The 23,381-nt window shown below is 42.8% G+C and overlaps 1 protein-coding gene across 1 annotated transcript in view; it reads right to left on the bottom strand.

The window, feature by feature from the left end:
- The window catches only part of LOC124112669, a 206,278-nt gene that overhangs the window by 92,672 nt on the left and 90,225 nt on the right, over positions 1-23,381 (bottom strand). Inside the window, exons 8-11 of the mRNA XM_048391096.1 lie at positions 19,674-19,771; positions 19,298-19,427; positions 18,304-18,374; positions 18,073-18,172 (exon numbers count right to left, since the gene is read on the bottom strand). Of these exons, the coding sequence (XP_048247053.1) occupies positions 18,073-18,172; positions 18,304-18,374; positions 19,298-19,427; positions 19,674-19,771 (399 nt within the window). The remainder of the gene's footprint in view (positions 1-18,072; positions 18,173-18,303; positions 18,375-19,297; positions 19,428-19,673; positions 19,772-23,381) is intronic.

The raw sequence follows: 23,381 nt of genomic DNA, 5'->3' as shown, positions 1-23,381 counted from the left end.
AAGATTTAGAGGGGAATGCTACCGTCCAAATAAGTCGTTGCACTGTCCTCCCATAACTCATTGTTAGTGCATAACACTCCAGACATGTTGAGGTAACAGGATTCGGTAAAATGGAATAACCACACGCCACATCACGTGAGTAGTATACAGATCGGAGCGTAGTAACCCGAGAAAGCAAAATATAAATGAAGGGAGCTCACCTTCTGGTCAATAGCAGACATACCAACGTACAACCAATTGACTTGTTTGTGTAGGTTTTGTCGAATCCAGTTGCTCGCTTAGCAAGTAAAGTAGTCCGAGTTATGATCACAAGTATGATGTCCTTCAAGCCATTCAAATTACCAGAAAAGAGATTGTATATATGTGTATTAAATACACATCGACATGATACACTTAATCTACATTAATATCTTTGATGGTTGAAATAAATGTTCGGAGGCTCAAATATAAGAAATTGCGTAAAAGTGAAATATTGTATTTACGACATAAACACGAGTCAGTTGAATAACTGTTTCATTGTGTCATGTCTCAAACTTGAGTATCGTGCACTGATCATGAAAATACTTAATAGTGTCGCCGAATCTGATGTCGACATATAGACGTCCTCAAAATATTGTTATATGGCAGTGTATTTTATTGTTGGAAAGTGTTTGTAGCTGTGTTGCACTGCTTGTGTGAGGATTCGGTAAAAGCATTCATTTGTTGTTGTTTGGTGTGAGGGAGTCCGTTCAGGATCCCATAGGTTTTGAGTCCTCTTGACGTTGTCTTTGGCCATACATACAAGAGCATTGGCTTAATGATAGCTCTGAAATGAGTTTGTTCGAGTATGTCTCATCATTTCGGGCTAGGGCTTTCAGAAGCTTGTGAAGTTTGTAGGAATAACTTGAAGGAATCCCAGGACAAAATGAAAGTACATTATGACAAGAGAGAAATTTGTGTCCTGGCGATAAAGTCTCAGTGTTTTTGCTAATTCAAGGACAACCATTACGTGCTAGGTACAATGGTCCGTATGTTATTGACAGAAAAGTCAGTGATACTTACAATGTTGTAAAAACACCAGACACTGCTTTGTCATGTCAATATGATCAGAACGAAATGTCAAGGTTCCGTCTTAGTGTGTTGCCACTGGTTCTCCTGTGCATTTTGCATCAGATTGTGAAACTGATGAGAATTGTGACTTTGTCAAGTTCGATGGCATTGCTGACTTTGCTAGCCCTACGCTGAAGTATTACCTTGGATGCTAAATAAAGTAATTTGTCATCTGAGCAAAAGGCTCAATATTTAGTGTGCCATGATGTAGATGTGCGTGACGCTGTGCCTGTTAAACAACATCACTCACGATGGGCCTTACCAATATAAAATTTCAGCTCAGGAAGTCTGCGCCTTCTCCAGGAGACTCTTTGAATCCAAGTTGCCTATTAATTTATTGAAAAGTGAATTTGCACAGACACATGTACAATTCTTAGGTTATGTCATAGGCCAAGGTCAGGTACAACCCGTACAAGAAAAGGTGGAACCTATTTCAAAATACCAGGTTCCACAAAGCAAAAAGGAACGTTTTGGATATGGCTGGTTACTACCGTAAAGTCAAAATGTCTCACATGTGGTAGCCCCCCTTACTATTTCGCTGGGCAAAAAAATGGAGTTTGTGTTTAGGACAGTAATTGTCAGGCTGCTTTTGAGAATGTTAAAGCCATTCTCGCGAATTCCCATTTTCTCAAAGCACCAAACTTTCCCAAAAATCTTCAAATTAGCTGTAGATGCTAGTGACGTTGGTGCTGGAGCTGTCCTGGTGCAGGAAGATGCATCAGGCTTTTATCATCCTGTTTGTTAGTATTCACAAAATATTTACAAACATCAGAGCAATGATTCCAATATTGAAAATAAACTCTTACTCTATTGTTAGCTTTGCAACAATTTGAAGTGTACTTGTGTACCACTATGTTTTCTATTCAAGGGGTCATTGATGGTCCAGTCGTCTAAGGCGCCGCGATTCGCTGTGCAGAGTTGCATCCCTTGGGCAAGCCAGAAACCTATGATTGTGGGTTCGTGACATGCCGCTATATAACGGGAATACTGTTAAAAGTGGCGTTTAACCCAACTCACTCACTCACTCACTCACTCACTCCTATTCAAGTATACACTGATCACAATCCACTGACTGTTCTTCATAAAATGCTTAATGTGCTGGAGCCTCTCTTTGCAAGAATTTGAATTATACATTAAGCATATCAAAGGCAAAGTCAATGTTATTGCTAATGCATTGTCTCGAGTTCGAACGCTCTTTATCCGAAGGGAGAGTGTAATGCAGTGTATTTTGTTTGTTTCATGTGAGGATCGCTCATCATCCCTGATTTAACGCCTTGCCCATCAGATTGACCACTGTCGCCGCTTGGTGAATATATAGTATTATCACTGACTTTTTCTGTCTCCATTGTGTTTTTGTATTTGATACAATACACTGTCATTGAATATTGCACTAGCGCTCGATTGTGTACTGCCTTTGTAGTTACTGTGCAGTAATTTGAGTTGATTTTTAAATCTGGTTAATGTAAGATTACAATTGTTAATTGCATACCATTTGTTGGTTGTTTGTTGGTTTCACAGTAGGATTTTTACGTATATATTTCTGGGTTAACATATTGTTTCAAAATTAGTGAGTGATTTGCGGGCGGGTGGAAAGGTGTATTCGTGTTTTGGATCTGTGTTGGTTGTTTGTTTAGTGCGTGAGTGCGTTTGTGCGTGGATGCGTAGGTGCGTAAGTGCCTAGATCTTTGGCGCAGCTTTGGCAATATTCCAGGAATATCACGTCGGGAATGTCTGAAATTGGCTTCACACATTGGATCATTTGGTGAATCAAATCTTTAACGACAAGGCTACCCCATCGCCACTTCTCATTAATAGAGAAAACAGACATCAACACACTGAGCCATTCCGCTAAACGTGTTGGAAGTGATCCAGAACTACGAAATGGCCACTCAGGTGTGACGCTGTGTGTCCAAATGTGTTGTTTATTGTGAAGGAATAAGGACGTGGCATGCTGACCTATATCGGTATGTGCACAGTGGTATGAGAGAGAGGGTCCGTTTATAAACACATGACTGACAGGGTGTAGCGCCGGGTGCTTTGACGAAACATGGTATAACGCGTAAGATTTACGTCCCTTATTGAAACCGGTTTGTCTTCTATTGCCATACGCCCCATGAAGATCCGGGTTAAAATAGGTTTTCAGCAACCCATGCTTGCAGTAAGAAGCGACCATGCTTGTCGTAGGAGACGACTTACCGGATCGGGCGGTCAGGTTCCTAAATTAGTTGTGACTGTTTGTATACCCAGTCTGTGCTGCCCCTCTCATTTACTCCAGTCTGTGCTGCCTCTCTCAATCAGCCCGGTCTGTACTGCCACTCTCATTTACTCCAGTCTGTGCTGCCTCTCTCAATCAGCCCGGTCTTTGCTGCCCCTCTCATTCATTCCAGTTTGTGCTGCACTTCTCATTGACTCCAAATTGTACTGCACCTCTCATTCACTCCAGTGTTTGCTGCCCCTCTCATTCACTCCAGTCTTTGCTGCCTCTCTCATTTACTCCAGTTTGTGCTGCACTTCTCACTGACTCCAACTTGTGCTGCACCTCTCATTCACTCCAGTCTGTGCTACACCTCTCATTCACTCCAGTCTGTGCTGCACCTCTCATTCACTCCAGTCTGTGCTGCACCTCTCATTCACTCCACTCTGTGCTGCACCTCTCATTCACTCCAGTCTGTGCTGCACCTCTCATTCACTCCAGTCTGTGCTGTCCTTCTCATTCACTCCAGTTCGTACTGCACCTCTCATTCACTCCACTCTGTGCTGCACCTCTCATTCACTCCAGTCTGTGCTGCACCTCTCATTCACTCCAGTCTGTGCTGCACCTCTCATTGACTCCAGTCTGTGCTGCACCTCTCATTCACTCCAGTCTGTGCTGTCCTTCTCATTCACTCCAGTTCGTACTGCACCTCTCATTTACTCCGCTCTGTGCTGCACCTCTCATTCACTCCAGTCTGTGCTGCACCTCTCATTCACTCCAGTCTGTGCTGTCCTTCTCATTCACTTCAGTATGTGCTGCCCTAACCTCTCATCTATTCCAGTCTGTTCTCCCTCTCATTCACACCAGCCTGTGCTGCCCCTCTCATTCACTCCAGTCTGTGCTGTCCCTCTCATTGACCCCAGTCTGTGCTGCCCCTCTCATTGATTCCAGTCTGTGCTGTCCCTCTCATTGACTCCAGTCTGTGCTGCCCCTCTCATTCAGCCCGGTCTGTGCTGCCCCTCTCATTCACTCAAGTCTGTGCTGCCTCTCTCAATCAGCCCGGTCTGTGCTGCCCCTCTCATTCACTCCAGCCTGTGCTGCCCCTCCCTCTCTTTCACTCCAGTCTGTGCTGCCCCTCCCTCTCATTCACTGCAGTCTGAGCTACCCTTCTCATTCAGTCCAGTTTGTGCTGCCCCTCTTTCTCATCCATTCCAGTCTGTGCTGCCCCTCCCTCTCATTCACTACAGTCTGTGTTGCCCCTCGCATTCACTCCAGCCTGTGCTGCCCCTCCCTCTCTTTCACTACAGTCTGTGCTGCCCCTCCCAATCTTTCACTACAGTCTGTGCTGCCCCTCTCATTCACCATAGCCTGTGCTGTCCCTCTCAGTCACTTCAGCCTGTGCTGCCCCTCCCTCTCATTCACTTCAGTCTGTGCTGCACCTCTCATTCACTCCAGCCTGTGCTGTCCCTCTCATTCACTCCACCCTGTGCTGCCCCTGCCTCTCATTCACTCCAGCCTTTTCTGCCCCTCCCTCTCATTCACCACAGTCTGTGCTGCCCCTCTCATTCACTACAGCCTGTGCTGCCCCTCTCATTCACTCCAGCGTTTTCTGCCCCTCCCTCTCATTCACTACTGTCTGTTCGCCTCTCTCATTCATTCTAGCCTGTGCTGCCCCTCTCATTCACTACAGTCTGTACTGCCCCTCCCATTCACTCCAGCCTGTGCTGCTCATGCCTCTCATTCACTCCAGCCAGTGCTGCCCCTCCCTCTCATTCACTACAGCCTGTGCTGTCCCTCCCATTCACTCCAATCTGTGCTGCCCTTCTCATTCACTCCAGCCTGTGCTGCCCCTGCCTCTCATTCACTCCAGCCTGTGCTGCCCCTTCCTCTCATTCACTCCAGTTTGTGCTGCCCCTCCCCTCCACTCAAGTCTGTGCTGCCCCTCTCATTCACTCTATCCTGTGCTGCCCCTCTCATTCACTCCAGTCTGTTTTGCCCCTCTCATTCACCCCAGTCTGTTCTGCCCCTCTCATTCCCTCGTCTGTGCTGCCCCTCTCGTTCACCCCAGTCGGTGCTGCTTCTTTCATTCACTCCAGTCTGTTCTGCCCCTCTCATTCACTCCAGTCTGTGCTGCCCCTCTCATTCACTCCAGTCGGTGCTGTTCCTCTCATTCACTCCAGCCTGTGATGCTTCTTTCATTCCCTCCAGTCTGTGCTGCCCCTCTCATTTACTCCAGTCTGTGCTGCTTCTTTCATTCACTCCAGTCTGTGCTCCCCCTCTCATTCACTCCAGCCTGTGCTGTCCTTCTCATACCTTACAGCCTGTGATGCCCTTCTCATTCACTCCAGCCTGTGCTGTCCCTCTCATTCACTACAGCCTGTGATGCCCTTCTCATTCACTCCAGCCTGTGCTGTCCCTCTCATTCACTCCAGCCTGTGCTGCCCCTCTCATTCACTCCAGCCTGTGATGCCCTTCTCATTCCCTCGTCTGTGCTGCCCCTCTCGTTCACCCCAGTCGGTGCTGCTTCTTTCATTCACTCCAGTCTGTTCTGCCCCTCTCATTCACTCCAATCTGTGCTGCCCCTCTCATTCACTCCAGTCGGTGCTGTTCCTCTCATTCACTCCAGCCTGTGATGCTTCTTTCATTCCCTCCAGTCTGTGCTGCCCCTCTCATTTACTCCAGTCTGTGCTGCTTCTTTCATTCACTCCAGTCTGTGCTGCCCCTCTCATTCACTCCAGCCTGTGCTGTCCTTCTCATACCTTACAGCCTGTGATGCCCTTCTCATTCACTCCAGCCTGTGCTGTCCCTCTTATTCACTACATCCTGTGATGCCCTTCTCATTCACTCCAGCCTGTGCTGTCCCTCTCATTCACTACAGCCTGTGCTGCCCCTCTCATTCACTCCAGCCTGTGATGCCCTTCTCATTCACTACAGCCTGTGCTGCCCCTCTAAACGAATCCACTTTATTGTGACAATAATCAGGAACTCTTGGGCCATATCAGTGAGCACAGATGGTATAAGTAGATTACACGGGATTTTCACGAAGAAGGCATGACCACATATGCAAGAAATACAAAAGATGAAAAATGTGTTGCAACATTGAAATATTTGAATCTGTATTCCAGATTAACATTTTGTGGCATCCAGTGTACTGCACTGCAGCATCCGGAATAGCACAAAGAGGAATCGGCATATGGCACATGAAATGGGGTTTGGCACCCCCTGTTACATCTATGAGAGGGACCGAAAGAACTGCAAGATTGTTTTCACATTTTGAGACAGAGCTGTTACTCATTGTGAAGACTTGCCTCCCTTAGCTGTGCCAGGATTGGAGGATAGTAGGTTCAGATCTGAGATTTGTCCTGATTATGATCTTGAATTTGTCAGCATCATACTCATGTTCCGACCAGACAGCTGTGATGTAACTGGCATACTGTTGAAAGCAGCATTAAATCCAACTTACTGGCCCTACCTAACCTATTCATAAACAACAAACAGATTCCTTCATTCCGTGGGGGATGAAAAATAGAATAGATCCTCGGTGTGTCATACTTGGGATAGTAGTCAACTGACTGGAACATGTTGCACCTAGACAATGGAATTAGTTATCTGTGTTGTCTCGCTATAAGTTGTCAGTAAATGGTTGGTTGATCGTTATCGTAATTGATATTCAGAGTGTAATGGTCTGCCTGTGCTAGTGGTTTATTGGTAGTGTGTCTGTTTGGAGAGCAGAGGCCCTGGGTTTCGATCCCCGGCCAGTTCATACCAAAAGACGTTTACAAGGATGATACTTGCTGTTAGCCTGCCGGGCGCTCGGCATTAAGGGGCCAAAACGATTTGGAATTGGTTTTCGGTGTCTGAGGGGAGTATTCATATTGAAACTGCGGCATGTCATCTCAGTTGGGAACCACTATAAAATTGGCTCTAACCCGGTATAGAACAGACAGACAGACAGACACAATGCAATGTTAAACCCTTTACCCCTCACTGGAGTGAAATGTTTGTTACTGATTAAAATATCCTGGTACATAGTGATTTGACAAGCCCTACAGGACCACAATTTCACGATGAACGGAAAGAGGGAAGCATGTGCACGACGTGCACGTGAAAAGCTGTGTTTGGATGTATTGTGACAGAATCGTTGCACATCATTATTAGCGAGCACAACAACATTGACGACTGAAGAAATAGGCAGATGCGTAGGCATTCTTGAAACTATGTCTCGTCACCAACGTGTTTGGTGTCTGCAGGGCATTGGCATTGGCATTCGGATCAGCTACCCAGTGACATACATCCTTTATGTGTTCCTTCACACACAAGGGAGACAGGTTCTCCTTATTGCAGCAAGACGTTTTATGCTTCGCCGCGCGGATGGTAGACGTCGTGTTTACAGGAGTCACGGAGAACGTTCTGCCCGAAACTGCAGACAGGAAGAGGACCGATTTGGCGGTGGAAGCGTGATGATCCGAGCAGACATCTACAATGGTAGAACAGACTCAGTGCAAGCTCAAGGGATGAGATTCCTCGGCCTCACGTCCTTTCCATTAGGCAAAACGCGAACGTCATTTTCAAACAAGAAGACGCCCGACCTCACACGGCAAGACTGACAACAGCCTTTTTGAGGAATCACAACATCCGGCTCCAGGCATGGCCCCCCAGCTGCATGTCTCCAGGTTTAAACCCAATCGAACATTTATGTGATGCACTGATGGACTGGATCAACGACTGTGAGCACGTCAGCAACATCCACAGAACCTCCGACAGTTGGCACAAGCACTGCAGGAAGAGCACTGCAATCCCCAGGGCACAATTCGGGATCTGATTGCTTCCATGGGGCCAGTCAGTTTGGGACCCTAATGGTGGTCATACAGGATATTGAGCACAGATGACCTTCACCTTGAACTCTACCCATGTGTGCGATATGGAACATGTGTCAATGACAATGATGTGTGTTAATTTAGAACAATCGATTATCATCTGTTGATTAATTATATAAATGTAATATATATATGTAAATATGATATACATCTACAATCACTTTTGCGGGGTTTTTTCAGAGTACATATTGATTTCAAATGGTAATTTGTTTTTCTTATTAATGTATACAATATATATCACTATATATGGGGTTTAGAAGAACATCAGAGTTGTACCAAAGTAAAACAGAGTATTTTGGAATATTCTACTGCCCCAAATTCTTAACAAGCTTGCAATCCCGATGTGCTTGAAGTTAGGATTTAGGAGCATCATCATGCAGTTGAGCAGATGGGATTCTAAACGGGTACTAACTTAAAGTGGATATTTGATTATCTAGACAATTTTTCAGGAAAAAATTCTGAATAAAAGTGATTCATGGTAAGTGTGTGTTTTTTTACCCGGTATAGCATTTAAACAATACAAATCCTGTTTATGACAATATGTTAGAACTTTAGTGCTGGAGAGTGATTCAGTCATGGTAGACATGCGAAGAGTATTTCCAAGCATGACAATCCCTGACAAAACAAATGTCCAGTGGAATTCCCTTTTTTAACTTACACCCAAACATGTTCCCATGTTTTTCAGGTGAACAGTTGACGTGCACTTGCGAACACATTTCGCGAACACCTGGTATTAGCACTACATTTGAACCCCATTATCTCGAACCCTTACTGACCAGAGAAATAGTTCGACCTATCCAGGGTTCGACACATCAAAACATGCAAATATATTGTGCAATATTTGGAAAGAAATAAGCAATAAAATCAGAAGCATGTGTCACAGATAGAGGATAGTATATGAGTTCATGTCATACTATGTTTATAATTCGAGTGTCGTAAACGTTTTATGACCTGAACATGAATGTAATGTTCTCTTTATTACCGAAGAAGATGTCTACATACAGAGACAGGACTACAGGACAGGAAGTCGCAACATTAGCAGTACCACAATAAGTCGACTGACGTCAATAATCTTCAGATATGACGTCGCTTCTAGTGTGACGTCATTCCAACCTCAAGTCACAATAGGTGGCACGAGTGGCCCAGTCGTCTAATGCCCCCTTTTACTACGACCACGAATATCCAGAATCACCCCCAATAGGAATTTGTTCATGTTCGTAGATAAATCTTAATCATTTTTTGAAGTTATGAATCTTATTTTATTCCCGGGGCGGTCGGGTAGCCTAGTGGTTAAAGCGTTCGCTCGTCACGCCGAAGACCCGGGTTCGATTCCCGACATGGGTACAATGTGTGAAGCCCATTTCTGTTGACCCCCGCCGTGATATTGCTGGAATGTTGCTAAAAGCAGCGTAAAACCATACTCTTGTCTTCAACCCGAAAACATCCCGAAACAGCCACGAATGTCCCGAGTCAACTACAAATTATGTGAGAATTAAGTAAGAACAACATTCGGCATATTTGTAACTTAGTCGTAGGTGATTCTTACAATTCGTGCATGATCCGTACATGAATCTTGTAATTCCTACATGTTTCTTAAACCGTTCCTGGTTATGTTTCTAGGTTTGTCAGCACCATACCCGTGCTCGTGGGTTTCACCGAAGTGGTAAACGTCTGAGACCTGCATCACTTCGGGCTTTCTTCCCACAATAAGCTGACACGCTGCGATATAACTGGAATACTGTTAAAAGCGGTGTTAAACCCATCTCACTCATTCACTCACTAGGGCACCCTAGGGCACATTTGATTTTTTATGAACCTCGATATGTTTGCCCTCGTAGGTAATAAATACATTTACGCATCTATATACATTTTATTTACATCACTGGAATATCATGACATGATAAAATAATAAGATTAAATAAATATGTACATTTATCAACATACAGAACACTCGACCAGTCGACTTGGCACCACCGTGTGCTAAATACATGAGGGATGGTGGCATTGTCGACATAGTGTATCTGCCTGGTTAAACCTGGTCTTTCACTCGAGTATGGACACATTGAAGTTCGAGACAACGGGTTTAGAAAGTAGTTACTGCATATCAAATTATTTCAAAGCGATACAGGCAGGACTGGCAGAGACAGCAGCAAGCATGGCCTAAGTTTAAAATGGCGCCGTATCCTAAGAGTGACATTTTATATTGTGCATTTCTGCAAACTTCATTGTTGGATGTAGACCAAGTGCTGCACTGCAGCAATTCTTTGAACCCTACATTTTTAAGAACTCATATCAATGTGTATCGAGAACCAAGTTGTTAAAACCAATTATGATACCGAAAGTAGAGCTGTGTTCGGATTGTATGGGCACTTTAGGAATGTACGTTTGAAACTATTCGTGCAGATCAAATGAAAATACTATAAAAAACACTCGTATGGGGATTCAAAACTCTCCTCACTCACGGCAGGACACATTGTAATAAAGAAACAGACAATTCAGTGAACTTAGCTGCACAGCTGTACATCAAGAACGCCATGTAAGCTGACATATTGTATGTCCGCTTCAATCATTTTCATCGCTTACATCAAGAGTTGAATATATTTAGAGGTGAGGTGAGGTGAAATTGGGTTTAAAGTTGCGTCAAAGGTTATTACACCTTTATAGCACGTGTATGTGTGTGGTTGCTTGTACTAGTCCGGACTGATGCCGATGTATAGTGCTAGCACACTCAGATACCATGCCGCAGTTTAACATCAATGCCCCACTCAGACACAGTATACTGACTCCGAGCCGACCAGTCCTTGTTTTAGACCCTTAATGCCGAGAGCCAGACAGGGTAACAACAAGCACCATATTTTAACGTCTTTTGGTATGACGCGGCCGGGGATCGAACCCCGGACCTTCATCTTTCTGGGTGGACGCACTACCTCTAGGCCAAATATTTTAAGATACATCTGTCAATTTCAAATCAACACTATTCATGTGGGTATTTAAAATTGATATTTTACAGAATGGAAGCGAAATATGTTCACATATTCATGATTGAAAAACGTTTTACACAGTTGACTTGTTGTGACATTTCCCAGAAATGTGTGAAATGTTCATAAACTGATCAGTGAGTGAGTGAGTGAGATGGGTTTAACGCCACTTTTAACAGTATTCCAGTTATATCGCGGCGTGTCAGCTTAATGTGGCAGGAAAGCCCGAAGTGATGCAGGTCTCAGAAGTTTACCACTTCGGTGAAACCCACGAGCACGGGATTCGAAGCCACAATCATCGGTTTCTGGCGTGCCCAAGGGACGCAGCTCTGCAAAGCGAACCTCGGCGCGGAAGACGACTGGACCTACCGTGCCACCCATAAACTGATCGGTTATTATATATCAATAATCATAACAATACTCATGTATGGATGTAAAATGTTTCTAATACACAACAGAAACCAGTCATGGAGCAAAACAACACATTTAGCTAACCTTGTTACATGGTCGTACACAGCTAACAACACATGAACAGGCTTCTTCTACGTCCTCCTCTTCACTAGTGTTGTATTGTATTTGACAATGTGAGTAGATATGTCACATTTACAAGTTTACACAGTGCCTTGTCCAGTTCATTCCTTAGGCCAGGGCTTCATTAATGAGTGATCTTTTTGTGTCAGTCATGACGATCTCCTCCCCGCTAATCAACTTCATCTTTACTGTGAAGAGATCTGGCCGCCCAACACCAAACACAGGGAGAAGAGCCTCACGAAACTCTGCATTAGCCTTTCCTAGAACAACCTCCCTGTCCAGATCGATAAATGCGACTCTACCCCTCCCAACATCCAGCACAACTCCATAGTGGAGGGTGGCCTGTGTGGCGGGTGTGGCAGACATTGTGTTTCTGTAACACTTCCCCTCCTCCCCCTCCTGCCACATCATGGTACAGATACTCCCCGAGTGTCTGGTGCAGTTCCATACACAGACACACCAGGAGCGGCGCTGTGGATAAACATACCTCACATTGTCCATCTGGCGCTCCTCCACTACACCAATCTCCAGGACAGGCATCCAACGCATCCCATACAATGCACTCACCAAACCCACCCTGGAGTGGGTTTCCCAGTATCGTGGTGTGTTGGGGGCAGGGGTGACACTAGAGGGGGATGGATCAAGTGGGATGGGGGTGGAGGTACACGTGCCAAAATACTTCTGTAGCCTGGCCCTGTCCGTGTGTCGTGTGGCGGGTCGCAAGTTGACCAGCCCACCGTCTGTAGTTACATGGCACTTGTCTGTGTTGGCTCGAGCAGCGTCCAGTTGGAGTTTAGGACCTGGAAATATAGATTTTATTTGTAGTTTAGCAATTGCACTTGCTACAATGAATCATTTTGTTTATGATTTTTGTCACAATGATTAAAAAAACAGCGCTATAATTGATCAGCTGCCATTTTCATCTGCCTACGAGTTTAATGATAACTGTACTCTTAATTTAAATAATAATGCTGTGATATAATTTGGATGGGTGCTCAAATTGTTTGTTATACATATTTTTGCACGCATTGATAAACAAATACACGCTACTTTAGATACGTTTTTACAAAGTTGCATTTGACCTACCCTGCTGTGTCTAATAGACTCCCACTGCCTAATTATGTAAATGTTTCAAAGTTATTTCACGATTAAACTATCATTGTAGGCATTCTAAACTCTGATTATACATAATAGTAAAGACTGAGACAGACAAAAGTGCTGTTTCGCGATATCTTTACATTTGGGTGTTCAACAGACACAGTGGTAACTTTTACGTCCGCTTCAGTCACTGAACACAGTTTCAGCGCACTCGTTGGGCGAGGAGTTTTTCACGTCAAGTGTTTCGACTGGGATAAGTATTTGTGAATGATTTGTATAAACAGTTATATTATTACTAACAACCTTTCACCACCCAAGAAATCAACATCAAAGTTACATGTATATTTGTTTTTGTACATTGAGTGAGTGAGTGAGTGAGTGAGTAAGTATGGTTTTACACCGCTTTTAGCAATATTCCAACAATATCTCGGCGGGGGACACCAGACACGTGTTTCACACATTGTATCCATGTCGGGAATCGAACCCGTGTCTTCAGCGTGACGAGCGAATGTATGTACATAGTTAATGTGATTCACATGAGTGAATATTGTAAATAAGCCACTTTTAGCAATATTCCAGCAATGTCACGGTGAGGGACTCCAGAAATGGAATTCACAAACACATTGCACACATGTGGGGAATCGAACCCTCATCTTTGACGTGACGATCAAACTGGCCTAACTCACCGCTATATGAGGTGCTTCTATAAAAAAGGTGAACTTTTACAAGTGTTACATATGTGGTGGTAGACTAAAAAATAATAAACATAATTAAAGCAAACACCCAAAAGGAGTAAACGCAAATTGGCTAGGACATTGCTTATTGTGTTGTCACACATATGTGATAGCACCTCAAAACAATAAAAATCAATAAAAAATCAAAGAAGTGCAAAGTTCAAGTTGGCTGGTTGGCTAACTGAAAATTGCTACGCAAATGGGAAGTAATGCCTTGTCAATTATATGATTGTTTAGTCTTTGTTTTGACATCCCAAATTTCCCGGATAATGTCGAGGTCATGATAGATCAGCTCCAGCTTATGACGTCTACATTTCCCGGTTGTTTGGGGACTGAAGTGAGGATGTCAGATTATTCACATTTTGTGGCAACACACATTGCGTTTACATCTAATCTTTTTTTATCAAGGACTAACCCTCACAGGTCTGGTCAAGACAATCCAGATATCCTATGACAGACGTTCAGAGGACTTTACCAAGTATGACACGCTAATTGTCAAAATATGGGCGACGCTGTTTCCTACTATGACCTCTATAGGGAGTGTTGACACATCCCCACACACTGACATTCACCTGAATAGATAGGTTGGCTTGGAGCCTATTTCTTTAAGCGAGTAGGTGAATATGGTTTTACACCACTTAGAAGTATTCCAGCATTAACACAGCTGGGAACACAAGCCATGGCCACACACGGTGAACCTGCATGGACACTTGACACAGAATGTGGGTGAACCTGATTGAAGTATTCGCTCAGCCGATATAAACAATATTTGTGAGTTTCGAGCACATTGTCGTTTCATCATACACCATTGATTTGTGCTACCCATCAATGTATTCTTGTGTTTCACACAGCTCACCTTCTGCCGAACTACACTACAGCTTTCTACCGTTCTGGAAGATGCTCCCACAGAAAACATACATGTATGAGAACACCCATACGATTGCGAAACTGGAACGTTCAACTGCTGGAGTGGTAGTGGAGTAGCCTTGTGTTTAAAGGGTTACCTTGTTCACTCCCAACAAGGGCGAATGTGTGAAGCCGATTCCATGTGTTCCCAGCCATGATTAATCCCTTATCCCCCACTACAACTGCTGGATGTACACGGGTCCAACGCGTGACTTGTTTTAATCCCTCTAGTATTATTCTTTTCATTTACATTTACATGTTCCATTTACGTCATGGACGTCTGGTCATTATAAAGTTGCATGCAGCACACCGGTGATTGATAACACGTACTACGATCAACGCTGGTGACACACGATGGTAATACAGGTAATACATTGTAAGCAACTAACTTTTTAAGTGGTTTTGTACGCTAGAAACTATTGCTTAACGACATTGCCTAATCAACATGAACTACGATAAAAAAAAAATACTTACAGATGATGAATATGAAACGTCTGTTCTTGCTGATGATGTGAATTGCACCTGAGTACCCTGCAAAATATAAGCATTGTAAAGTGTGAGTGAGTCTTACACTGAGCAAACACACATATGGTTCTTTGAAGCCAAAACCATGATCTGGTCGAATTTACGATTTGAATCCATGATACTAAGTTCAGAGCATCATGGCACGATTAAAGGGTGCAAATTTTCACAAATGTCGACATGGGCAGCACATGCCCCAACATAAGCCAGGAAGCACACAAGTGAAGCTAGTTAATTCATTTTGCCTGTTATTGTGCAGTGAACTACATTAACTGATCTAGATAAACCTTCCTAATAACTATGTATTTTCTGACATGCCAGAAGCAACGATTTTAAAGTGTAACATGTAAAATGAATATTATCCAAACGAAAGAGGTCATGCATTTCCTAGGCCTCGCCGTATCATTACATGTTATCATTTGAAAACAGCAAGGACGTTTGATGTAAGCAGTTGTCGTATGTGGACTACAGTATCGTTCACTAAACAGGTGGAACTGTTTGCTATACATAACTGCTATGGGTCATGCATCCTTTACCTGGAAATCTAGTAAACTGGTGACATCTTACAACTTGACAGTAACTTTGACATTCGAGATATAGTTTTGACTAAATAACTAAATCCCATATCGTGTTGTACATACCTCTCAAGTATAAACCACGTGAAGGTGACTCAGAAATGATTGATGCTCCGAGTATGAACTGAAAACATATTATTAATAAGCTTGACACATTATGTAAGTTCTATGTATAAATCTAAATACGTTTCTTGGCTAGACAATTTTGAATGATTTCCTTTTCTTCTATACTTCGCAGTTTACATTTTGAGGGGGTGGGGGTTGTTTGTCATTTAACGTACACGTGTGACAACTTCATAAGCTTCCTGTGGTGTCAGCCGTTCATGTCGGAGTCCCTGTGGTGTCAGCTGTTCAGGTTGGAGTCCCTGTGGCGTAAGATGTTCAGGTTGGAGTCTCTGTGATCCATCTCCACTTGTAGCAGAACCTGTTGGTAGATAAATGTAGTGGATTTCAATAATTAATCTAACTAAAGTCTTATTATTTACTGCTTTTATATAAACAGAAAGTGAGTTTTAAACTGATACACTGAATACATTGATATTCTATGTTACAGTTTGAAGGTTAATGTAGTTCATTTGGTATTTAATCTGCTTTTCCTGACCTACATCCAGGTGTTATATTGTACCTGTGATGCGACGGATCATCTCCCCAAGCCGATGCCACCGCCCTTCATGTACCTAAAACAACATCGCTGAGACCATAGAGACCAGAACATAACCTTTGCCTCACACAATAGCTGTGTATCATATCATACCACATACATAATTTATTTATCGACTGCATGTGACATTTAGCTATGTGGGTGTTAGGAACGATGTGCAACTTGATTCCAACCGTGTTGATTAACATATGTTTTACTCACAATTTGAGTCATGTATGTACTCAATGTAAAGAGCCATTGAAACCCTTTCTTAGAAAACATGTTAATAAAAACAAAATTCTGTTACGAAAGCAATACATTACCGCGCTGGTTTCTTCTTCTTTTAATGCCAGCTGTTTATTCTGTTTATGGAGATCTGAAGAGAAAATGACAAACACAGATTGATTACCTTATTGGTAACAGTTTTCCTCTTACCCATCGTACATACGGACAGGCAAACAGATAGACAGAGAGACAGACAAATAAGATTTTCTCGTCTCACCTCAGATATACTACAAGTCAAATATAAAACTGGTCCACTGTACATGGAATAGCAAGATACTTTTTAATCGATTAATAATGGTATTAAGGCATGCAAGATAAGATAACTTAAAATATACAAAAGCACTTAGCTATGATAAAGGATATTGTTCCTAAAGTCCACGATCAGTGCTCCGATTTTGAAGAAGCATTCTTACCCTGTAAAGTAGGCTGTTTATCTGGAATATCATCCAAATCGAGACTGGAGGCAAGACCACCAAATGTGTGGATTAGTTCCATAAGGGCTTTCTGTCCTTGAAAGGAAAGAAGGAGTCTCGTGTTTAGTGTGTCATCTTCTGGAAGCTTCCTCTTCAGATTTTCATCAGATTTCTTCTGTAGTACACCGGTGAGGGTAATGAGCTCCTCCTGTCTTGTGGATTCAAGGGTTCTCTGGCTGTAGTCTATCGTTGATACTATTGAAGTATGGACGTCATGTAAAGTGTCCAGCTTCTCTTTAACCATTTCATTTGGGGCCTGAAGACTCGCATGAATGTCCTTCATGAGTTGTCTCTGCCGGTAAAGGGACCGTACAGCAACACTTTTGAAGACTGTAGTGGCATCTTGTTCCAGCTTTCTCTGTTTATTTCCAAGTTTGTTTTGGTGACTGTTGATAGTTTTCATTCTGACTGTGACATCTTTCAGTTTAAGTCGTTGCTTCTGCACCTGCTCCTCTAGCTGACCCTTTGCTTCCACATAGGCATGATTCAAGTCTTCATTCTCGTGACCCTTGTGGGCTCCATGTACACACACAAGGCACATTGCCTGCTTACATGTGTGGTCATACAGCTGCGGCTTATTGTCAGGATGGTCTCTGCAGTTAGGTTCTTTCAGCCACTGCTTCATGGGGATATTCTCCGCCTGGTTGATCTCACTCGCCATGTGATTTCGATTCCGTTTTATTGTGTCGTGCAGTTTATGACAGTCGGAACAGAGTAGGTCATCACATTCGTGGCAGTACATCACAGCCTTTGCATCATGATCTCCTTCGATGTAGTTACATTTCTTCTCTCCATCAACGTTGGCATTATAGGCAGCTTCATTGCGTCCAACATAGTCCACTGCTGTCTGCTCCATGTTGAACTCACGGCCACAGGAGGGACAATGTATGCAATTCTGCTTGGCTTGGGTGACTTGGTGATCAATGCATGGCTTGCAGGCAGAATGAAGGCATGGAAGAAGGCAAAGCTGACTCCCATCACAGCAGGACTTAGTTGTAAACTGACACATTCGCTCAGTCGAATCTGAGGAAAAACAAATGACACGATCAGTTTAAAGCTTAAAGGAACTGATTCATCAGACAAATATAATCAGACTCTTACTTACCGTGTTATTGTATTTTTGTTCATAAGTTACATATATAAGATGGAGTGTCACTTTGTTTAATGCACCTGCTTGATGGACTTCCTCTCTTACATGTACCCTGTCTGGGGACTGTGACCTGGGAACCCCCAATACAGCATCATATGCCTCCTCTTCCTCTTGTAGTCTCTGAAACGACAGTTATCACTGCATCACAGACATGTATCTTGTTATGAAGATATTACGCGTTAATTTATTTCCATTTAGTTTAGAAGTTGTGCAAAATAACTCCTTCAACATTTAAGTTGATCCAATCTCACCTTCTCCACTGTTTCACATTTTGCTCGAATATGCAGCAACTCATCATTTGCCTTTGACAATTTTGTTTTCACTGAAACGAGAAAAATGCATGGATAGCCTCAGATAACAGTTTTATGTGTCAACATTCCGGACATTGCATAGCATGGTCCATTGAAAATATGGAATTAGTATATTTCCAGAAATGATACAATGTAGTTATTTATCATAGACAGGCCATTGGAAACCAGGATGTTCAATTACCACCGTGAACACTGGCAAAATATGAACACACAACGCCATTTAGCAAGTGATCAAATGTTTTATTTGGGATAACTCTTTCTTAGTGAGGTACCGATTCTCGTACTTTTTTAAGTTGAGTCCTATCCGGCAGTGACAGTGTGGGTTCGAATCCCGGATGGGACTCAACCTAAAAAAGTACGGGAATCTGTACTTTTCTAAGAATGTGTTATCCCAAATTTATACTATTTGTTACATTTGACCACTTTCTAAATGTCATTGTGTGTTCATTGATTTCAGCCTTGGGAGCCGTGCCAATATACGCTTGTCAGAGGGGTATGACATTGTGTGTTCATAGCTTTCGGGACTCGTGAAGATTCCGGGGTAGAATAGGTCTTCAGCAACCCATGCTTGCCATACAATGTGACTATGGTTGTCGTAAAAGGCGACTAACGGGATCGGGTGGTCAGGCTCGCTGACTTGGTTGATGCATGTCATCGATCCCAATTGTGTGGATCGATGCTCATGATATCAATCACTGGATTGTCTGGTCCAGACTCGATTATTTACAGACCGCTGTCATATAGCTGGAATATTACTGAGTGCGGCGTTAAACAACAAACCAAACGAAAAAATCATAGCTTGAACAAGAAAGAGAATCTGTACTTTACTAAGAAAGTGTTATACCAAATATAATATTTTTTACTGGCAACATAAGCAAAATCAAAATTGTGGATAGAAGCGATATTGAACTATATATTATTAATGTCAGATTACCAGCTTCAACTTCCTCATTCTTCTTTTCTATCTGTGTTGTGAGATCCCCTCTTTCTTTTATAAGTTGTTCTTCCAGTTCAGCATAGTCTGTGTCTTTTTGTTTAACTTGTTCCTCAAGTCTTTCCATTGCCTTAAAACAAACGCGAACGATCGTTTAAGAAGTTCATATCGACTGCATATACATGTAGCAGTTTATGTCATTCTTTTTACATGTTACACTCCTTTTTTATGAAAACTTCAACATTGGTGTAAATGTACTTTTAATAATCACTACCATTGTTAAAACCATATACATCTAAATATATATCTCTTCTCAAAACAAGGGAGCTCTTAACATAATAAATAGACGAGCTTGTGCTGTCTCTCCACAACGTACAGAGTGCATGCCAGCTATTTGCCCATCTTTTTCAGCAAGTTGTTTTTTGTGGTGAGCTTCCACCTTTTCCTTGTTGACATAGACTAGATCTGAACTACCTGAAAATATAATATTGCGCCAGTAGAAAACAGGGTGTGACAAGATTTATAAGACTGTTATCATATATCTTTGAAAAGGAATATAATTTAAAGTTGATATTGTTTGGAATAATTCCTTGCTTGTCGACGTTTGCTATTCATGTTAAAAAGAATACTCATCCTGGCACAATGTATTTCCATTTGATCATATAAAATAGAAGCCAAAGCAGGCCACTTCTACATGGGAACACACGTTGCCGTTGGTTACCAAGCAGAGTTACCCGCCCTTGATACTCAACTGCCTTCTCGTCAGCATGTGTCTTGGTATTTAGGCCTGGGCCAGAGACTTTTTGTGACAATGTAAGGATTCTAATAGCGTGAATAACCAAATTCATGTAGCATATGTTCTATCCCTTCACAACATATTGCAACACTTGGGATCCGCTACAGCAGCTTGCCTTATTGCTGACCAGCTCTGGAATATGTATGTATAAGAATATGCTTAGCAAGAGTAATCCTCACTAATCCATATCCCCTGCCATATCCTTAACTCTAACTTTTAAATTGATGCTTCAGTGTCTAGCAGCGCGGCTTAAAATACGTGAGTCCCGTGACACAAAGAATATCTGGAAAACAATGGTGTTTGACCACAAAATCCCACATTAGGTCCATATGAGGCATCTGGTCATTGTCAAATTTAAGTTAAGTTACATTCAAGGCATTGACTTCCCAAATACAAGCATGACTCTTCTGGACCTAGAAAACGGCAAGGAATGGGTTCATGGTTGTGGATGTTCAACGGTCTGGGGATCAATGAGTCTGCTACATGCATGCATTGCGGAGTTGCCTTCCAAGGGTGGTTCCCGGGATTCCTGTGATCTTTCTAATTCTGGAACCATAGTCCCCTGAGCCAATAAGGCACAATGGAAAGAGGTTGGCACTAGTTTTAGTCAACTTCAGCAGTTCTCTAAGTAGTAGTGGTGGTGTCGATAATATGAAGGTGTGCATTGTGTTCCAGAACATGGCCAGTGGATCGTGATCCCAGAAGAATGAATCTAAGATTGGAGAGTCGAACATTGGAAGCTGGTTGTCGTATCTTGTAGCGCCAACATCATTGTTGGGCGTGTTCAGCTGTTAACCAATCACCTAAAAGAAATTCAGATGAACTTGACATTATGTTGGCGTGGACTGGTGTCGCCTTGACATCGCGTCTGCGACAACATGTGTAACGCCCGAGATGTGGTGAAACAAGGCCTCTAGTGGCACGGAGGTCAGCAACGTGTAGAAATGTTCTGCCAAACAAGTCACTTGAGTGTTACCACAGTGGCTGTCACTAATAGTCCTGGCTATTTCCAGTTGATCATGGCTGGAGCGAAACTTATGAGTCAATTGGCCAGAGGCGAGAATGTTATTGTCACACCCGCTTAAAGTTTCTCCACTTTCTGAATTTGCAGCTAAAGTCTGTGGAGTGCTCACTGGCACATCTGGAATATGTGAATTCATAATCAGGTGTCAGGGACGGAGACACCAAGCACATGGAAGTCGTGATAGTTTTCGTGTGATCACACCCCCAGGGCTAAGACGTTATCACAAGACTGTACTTGGAGAAAGTGTAACTGAAGGCACTGTTGTCAGAAACCAGGATGGCCCTGGAAGTTGTAGCAGTCAATATCTACCAAGTGGAGTAGCCGCCGATGGAATTGCCCATCCCTAATGTGGAGGAAAACTGTGATGAGTGGTTAAAATAACGTATAGTTCTGCGTGTTAGTAAGATGAAAACGGAAACGGTTTTCTGATAGCCATTCGCAGTAGAGCTCATTTCAAGGATGGTGTTGCTTTCCTTAACGTTGGATCACCCACAGAAAGGTGTGGACTGCATAGTAATTCTCTGAGCGCCGGTTCCCAAGTAGACACTTGTAAAAGGGAACAAAAAGTACATCACCAATCCCAGGACGAAGAGAGGCGCTTTTGGGGACTGTCCTGGTGACGATGACATACCAGACACTGATGCACTCATCGTAGCCATTAAATGTGAAGGCACCATCCATATGGGAAGCATCAGCAATGTCAGGGTAATGTATTTGCTAGATGATGGCAAGACGTTGTATTCAATGATGGGTGAAAACCATCGAATAGATACGAAGCTCAGGACAATCGCCAGTGGATCGCAAGTCACAGACAAAGCACTGATCCCCAGTAGAGCTCCAGTCACTAGCGACAGTCGCCAGGAGGATGCATCCCAGGTATGCGACGACGAGTACCCTTAATGTGACACCATTAGGCGCGACAGATGGCGATCCAAGACGAGGAGAAACGCTGGTGGGAGACAGTTCTGGTGACATTGACATTTACTTTCGACAGTTTGGACAATCAATCGCGGGAATTATTTTTTTTGTCACGATCACAAAAACAATAATGCACAAATGCATGGTCCAAAATGAAAGTTTTCCACATACGTCATTGTAATAGCTTTCTTGAAAGATATCTGTGACGTTTCATTCAGGTAGAGTGTATAATAAACCCGAAGTCAAAGGATATAATTGCCAACAGATAGCACATCTGTATCACTTGTCTGATGAGAAGGGACGTAATGAATAACTCATTACAGAATAAGCAATGGTAACGAGGGCTCTGGATGTACACGGAGGCACGTTTTAGATTAGGCGTTATATGATCGAAGTGAAGGAGGACATTGGAATATGTTGTGCCAGGATAGGAAATATTATTAGCCTCAGGACTATAACATGTACTTTGGTATATTTATCTTTGGTAAAACGCCTAAAAACATTTACTTGTCAGTGTGTCCAAGGCCTACACCATGTATCGATCAGGAACATATGATATGATTTGTCTTTTTTTCTTAGTCCACGTGAATGGGAGTGTAACTACACTGGGTTCAGTAAGCCAAAACCTGGGCGGAAACATTCATATTTCACCACAGATCAATCTAGGATAATTCATTGTTAATACGTGTACATTATTGATATATAATGCACATTGAAAACTACATGTGTATTAAGTGATGAGCTGCAATTTCACAGCCTATGGTGCTTAGAACCAACCTGAACTAAAACACCAACATTTTTTGTAGATTTTGATTAGTAATATTATATTCGATATGAATCAAGAGGCATGTGATAGGTTGAAATACCTTCTTCAGTTGAGGTTTCATCAAGTTTCTCCTTGATAAATTGTTGTGTTGAATCGAGGACAGCACACAGTGTCCTGTAGCCTTCAACCCCTTTTTTCTTCAAAATCTCCAGGAACAGTTCACATTGTCTCTCTGGTGCAGCTTGTCTACACCTGTCATAGTCTCCCTGTGTGAAGACACGGTTCTGGTACAAGGCATCCAGCACAGGGTCGACCTGAAGGTTCTCCTTTAGATATACGTGATTCCTTTGCAGGATAAGACTATGGGGAATATCCATCCTGAGATGTAATGCGTGCGTGATGGTATCTGTAAAATGAAAACAATACCAGGTATGATGGTTGTTTCACATGGTGAACATTATTGAGTTTAAATCAATATGTAAATAGCTATGCGATAAACTGCAAAGAGATATGAACAGTGAAGCGTGGTTCATTTCACGATAAGACATTTTTCTATTATGATGTCGTTGCTGAAGATTCG

The sequence above is a fragment of the Haliotis rufescens genome, unplaced genomic scaffold, assembly GCF_023055435.1.
Source record: "Haliotis rufescens isolate VD_foot unplaced genomic scaffold, xgHalRufe1.0.p SCAF_9, whole genome shotgun sequence".
Classification (NCBI taxonomy): Eukaryota; Metazoa; Mollusca; class Gastropoda; order Lepetellida; family Haliotidae; genus Haliotis; species Haliotis rufescens.
The sequence above is the reverse complement of the archived record's forward strand: the minus strand, read 5'-3'. Positions and strand labels throughout refer to the sequence as shown.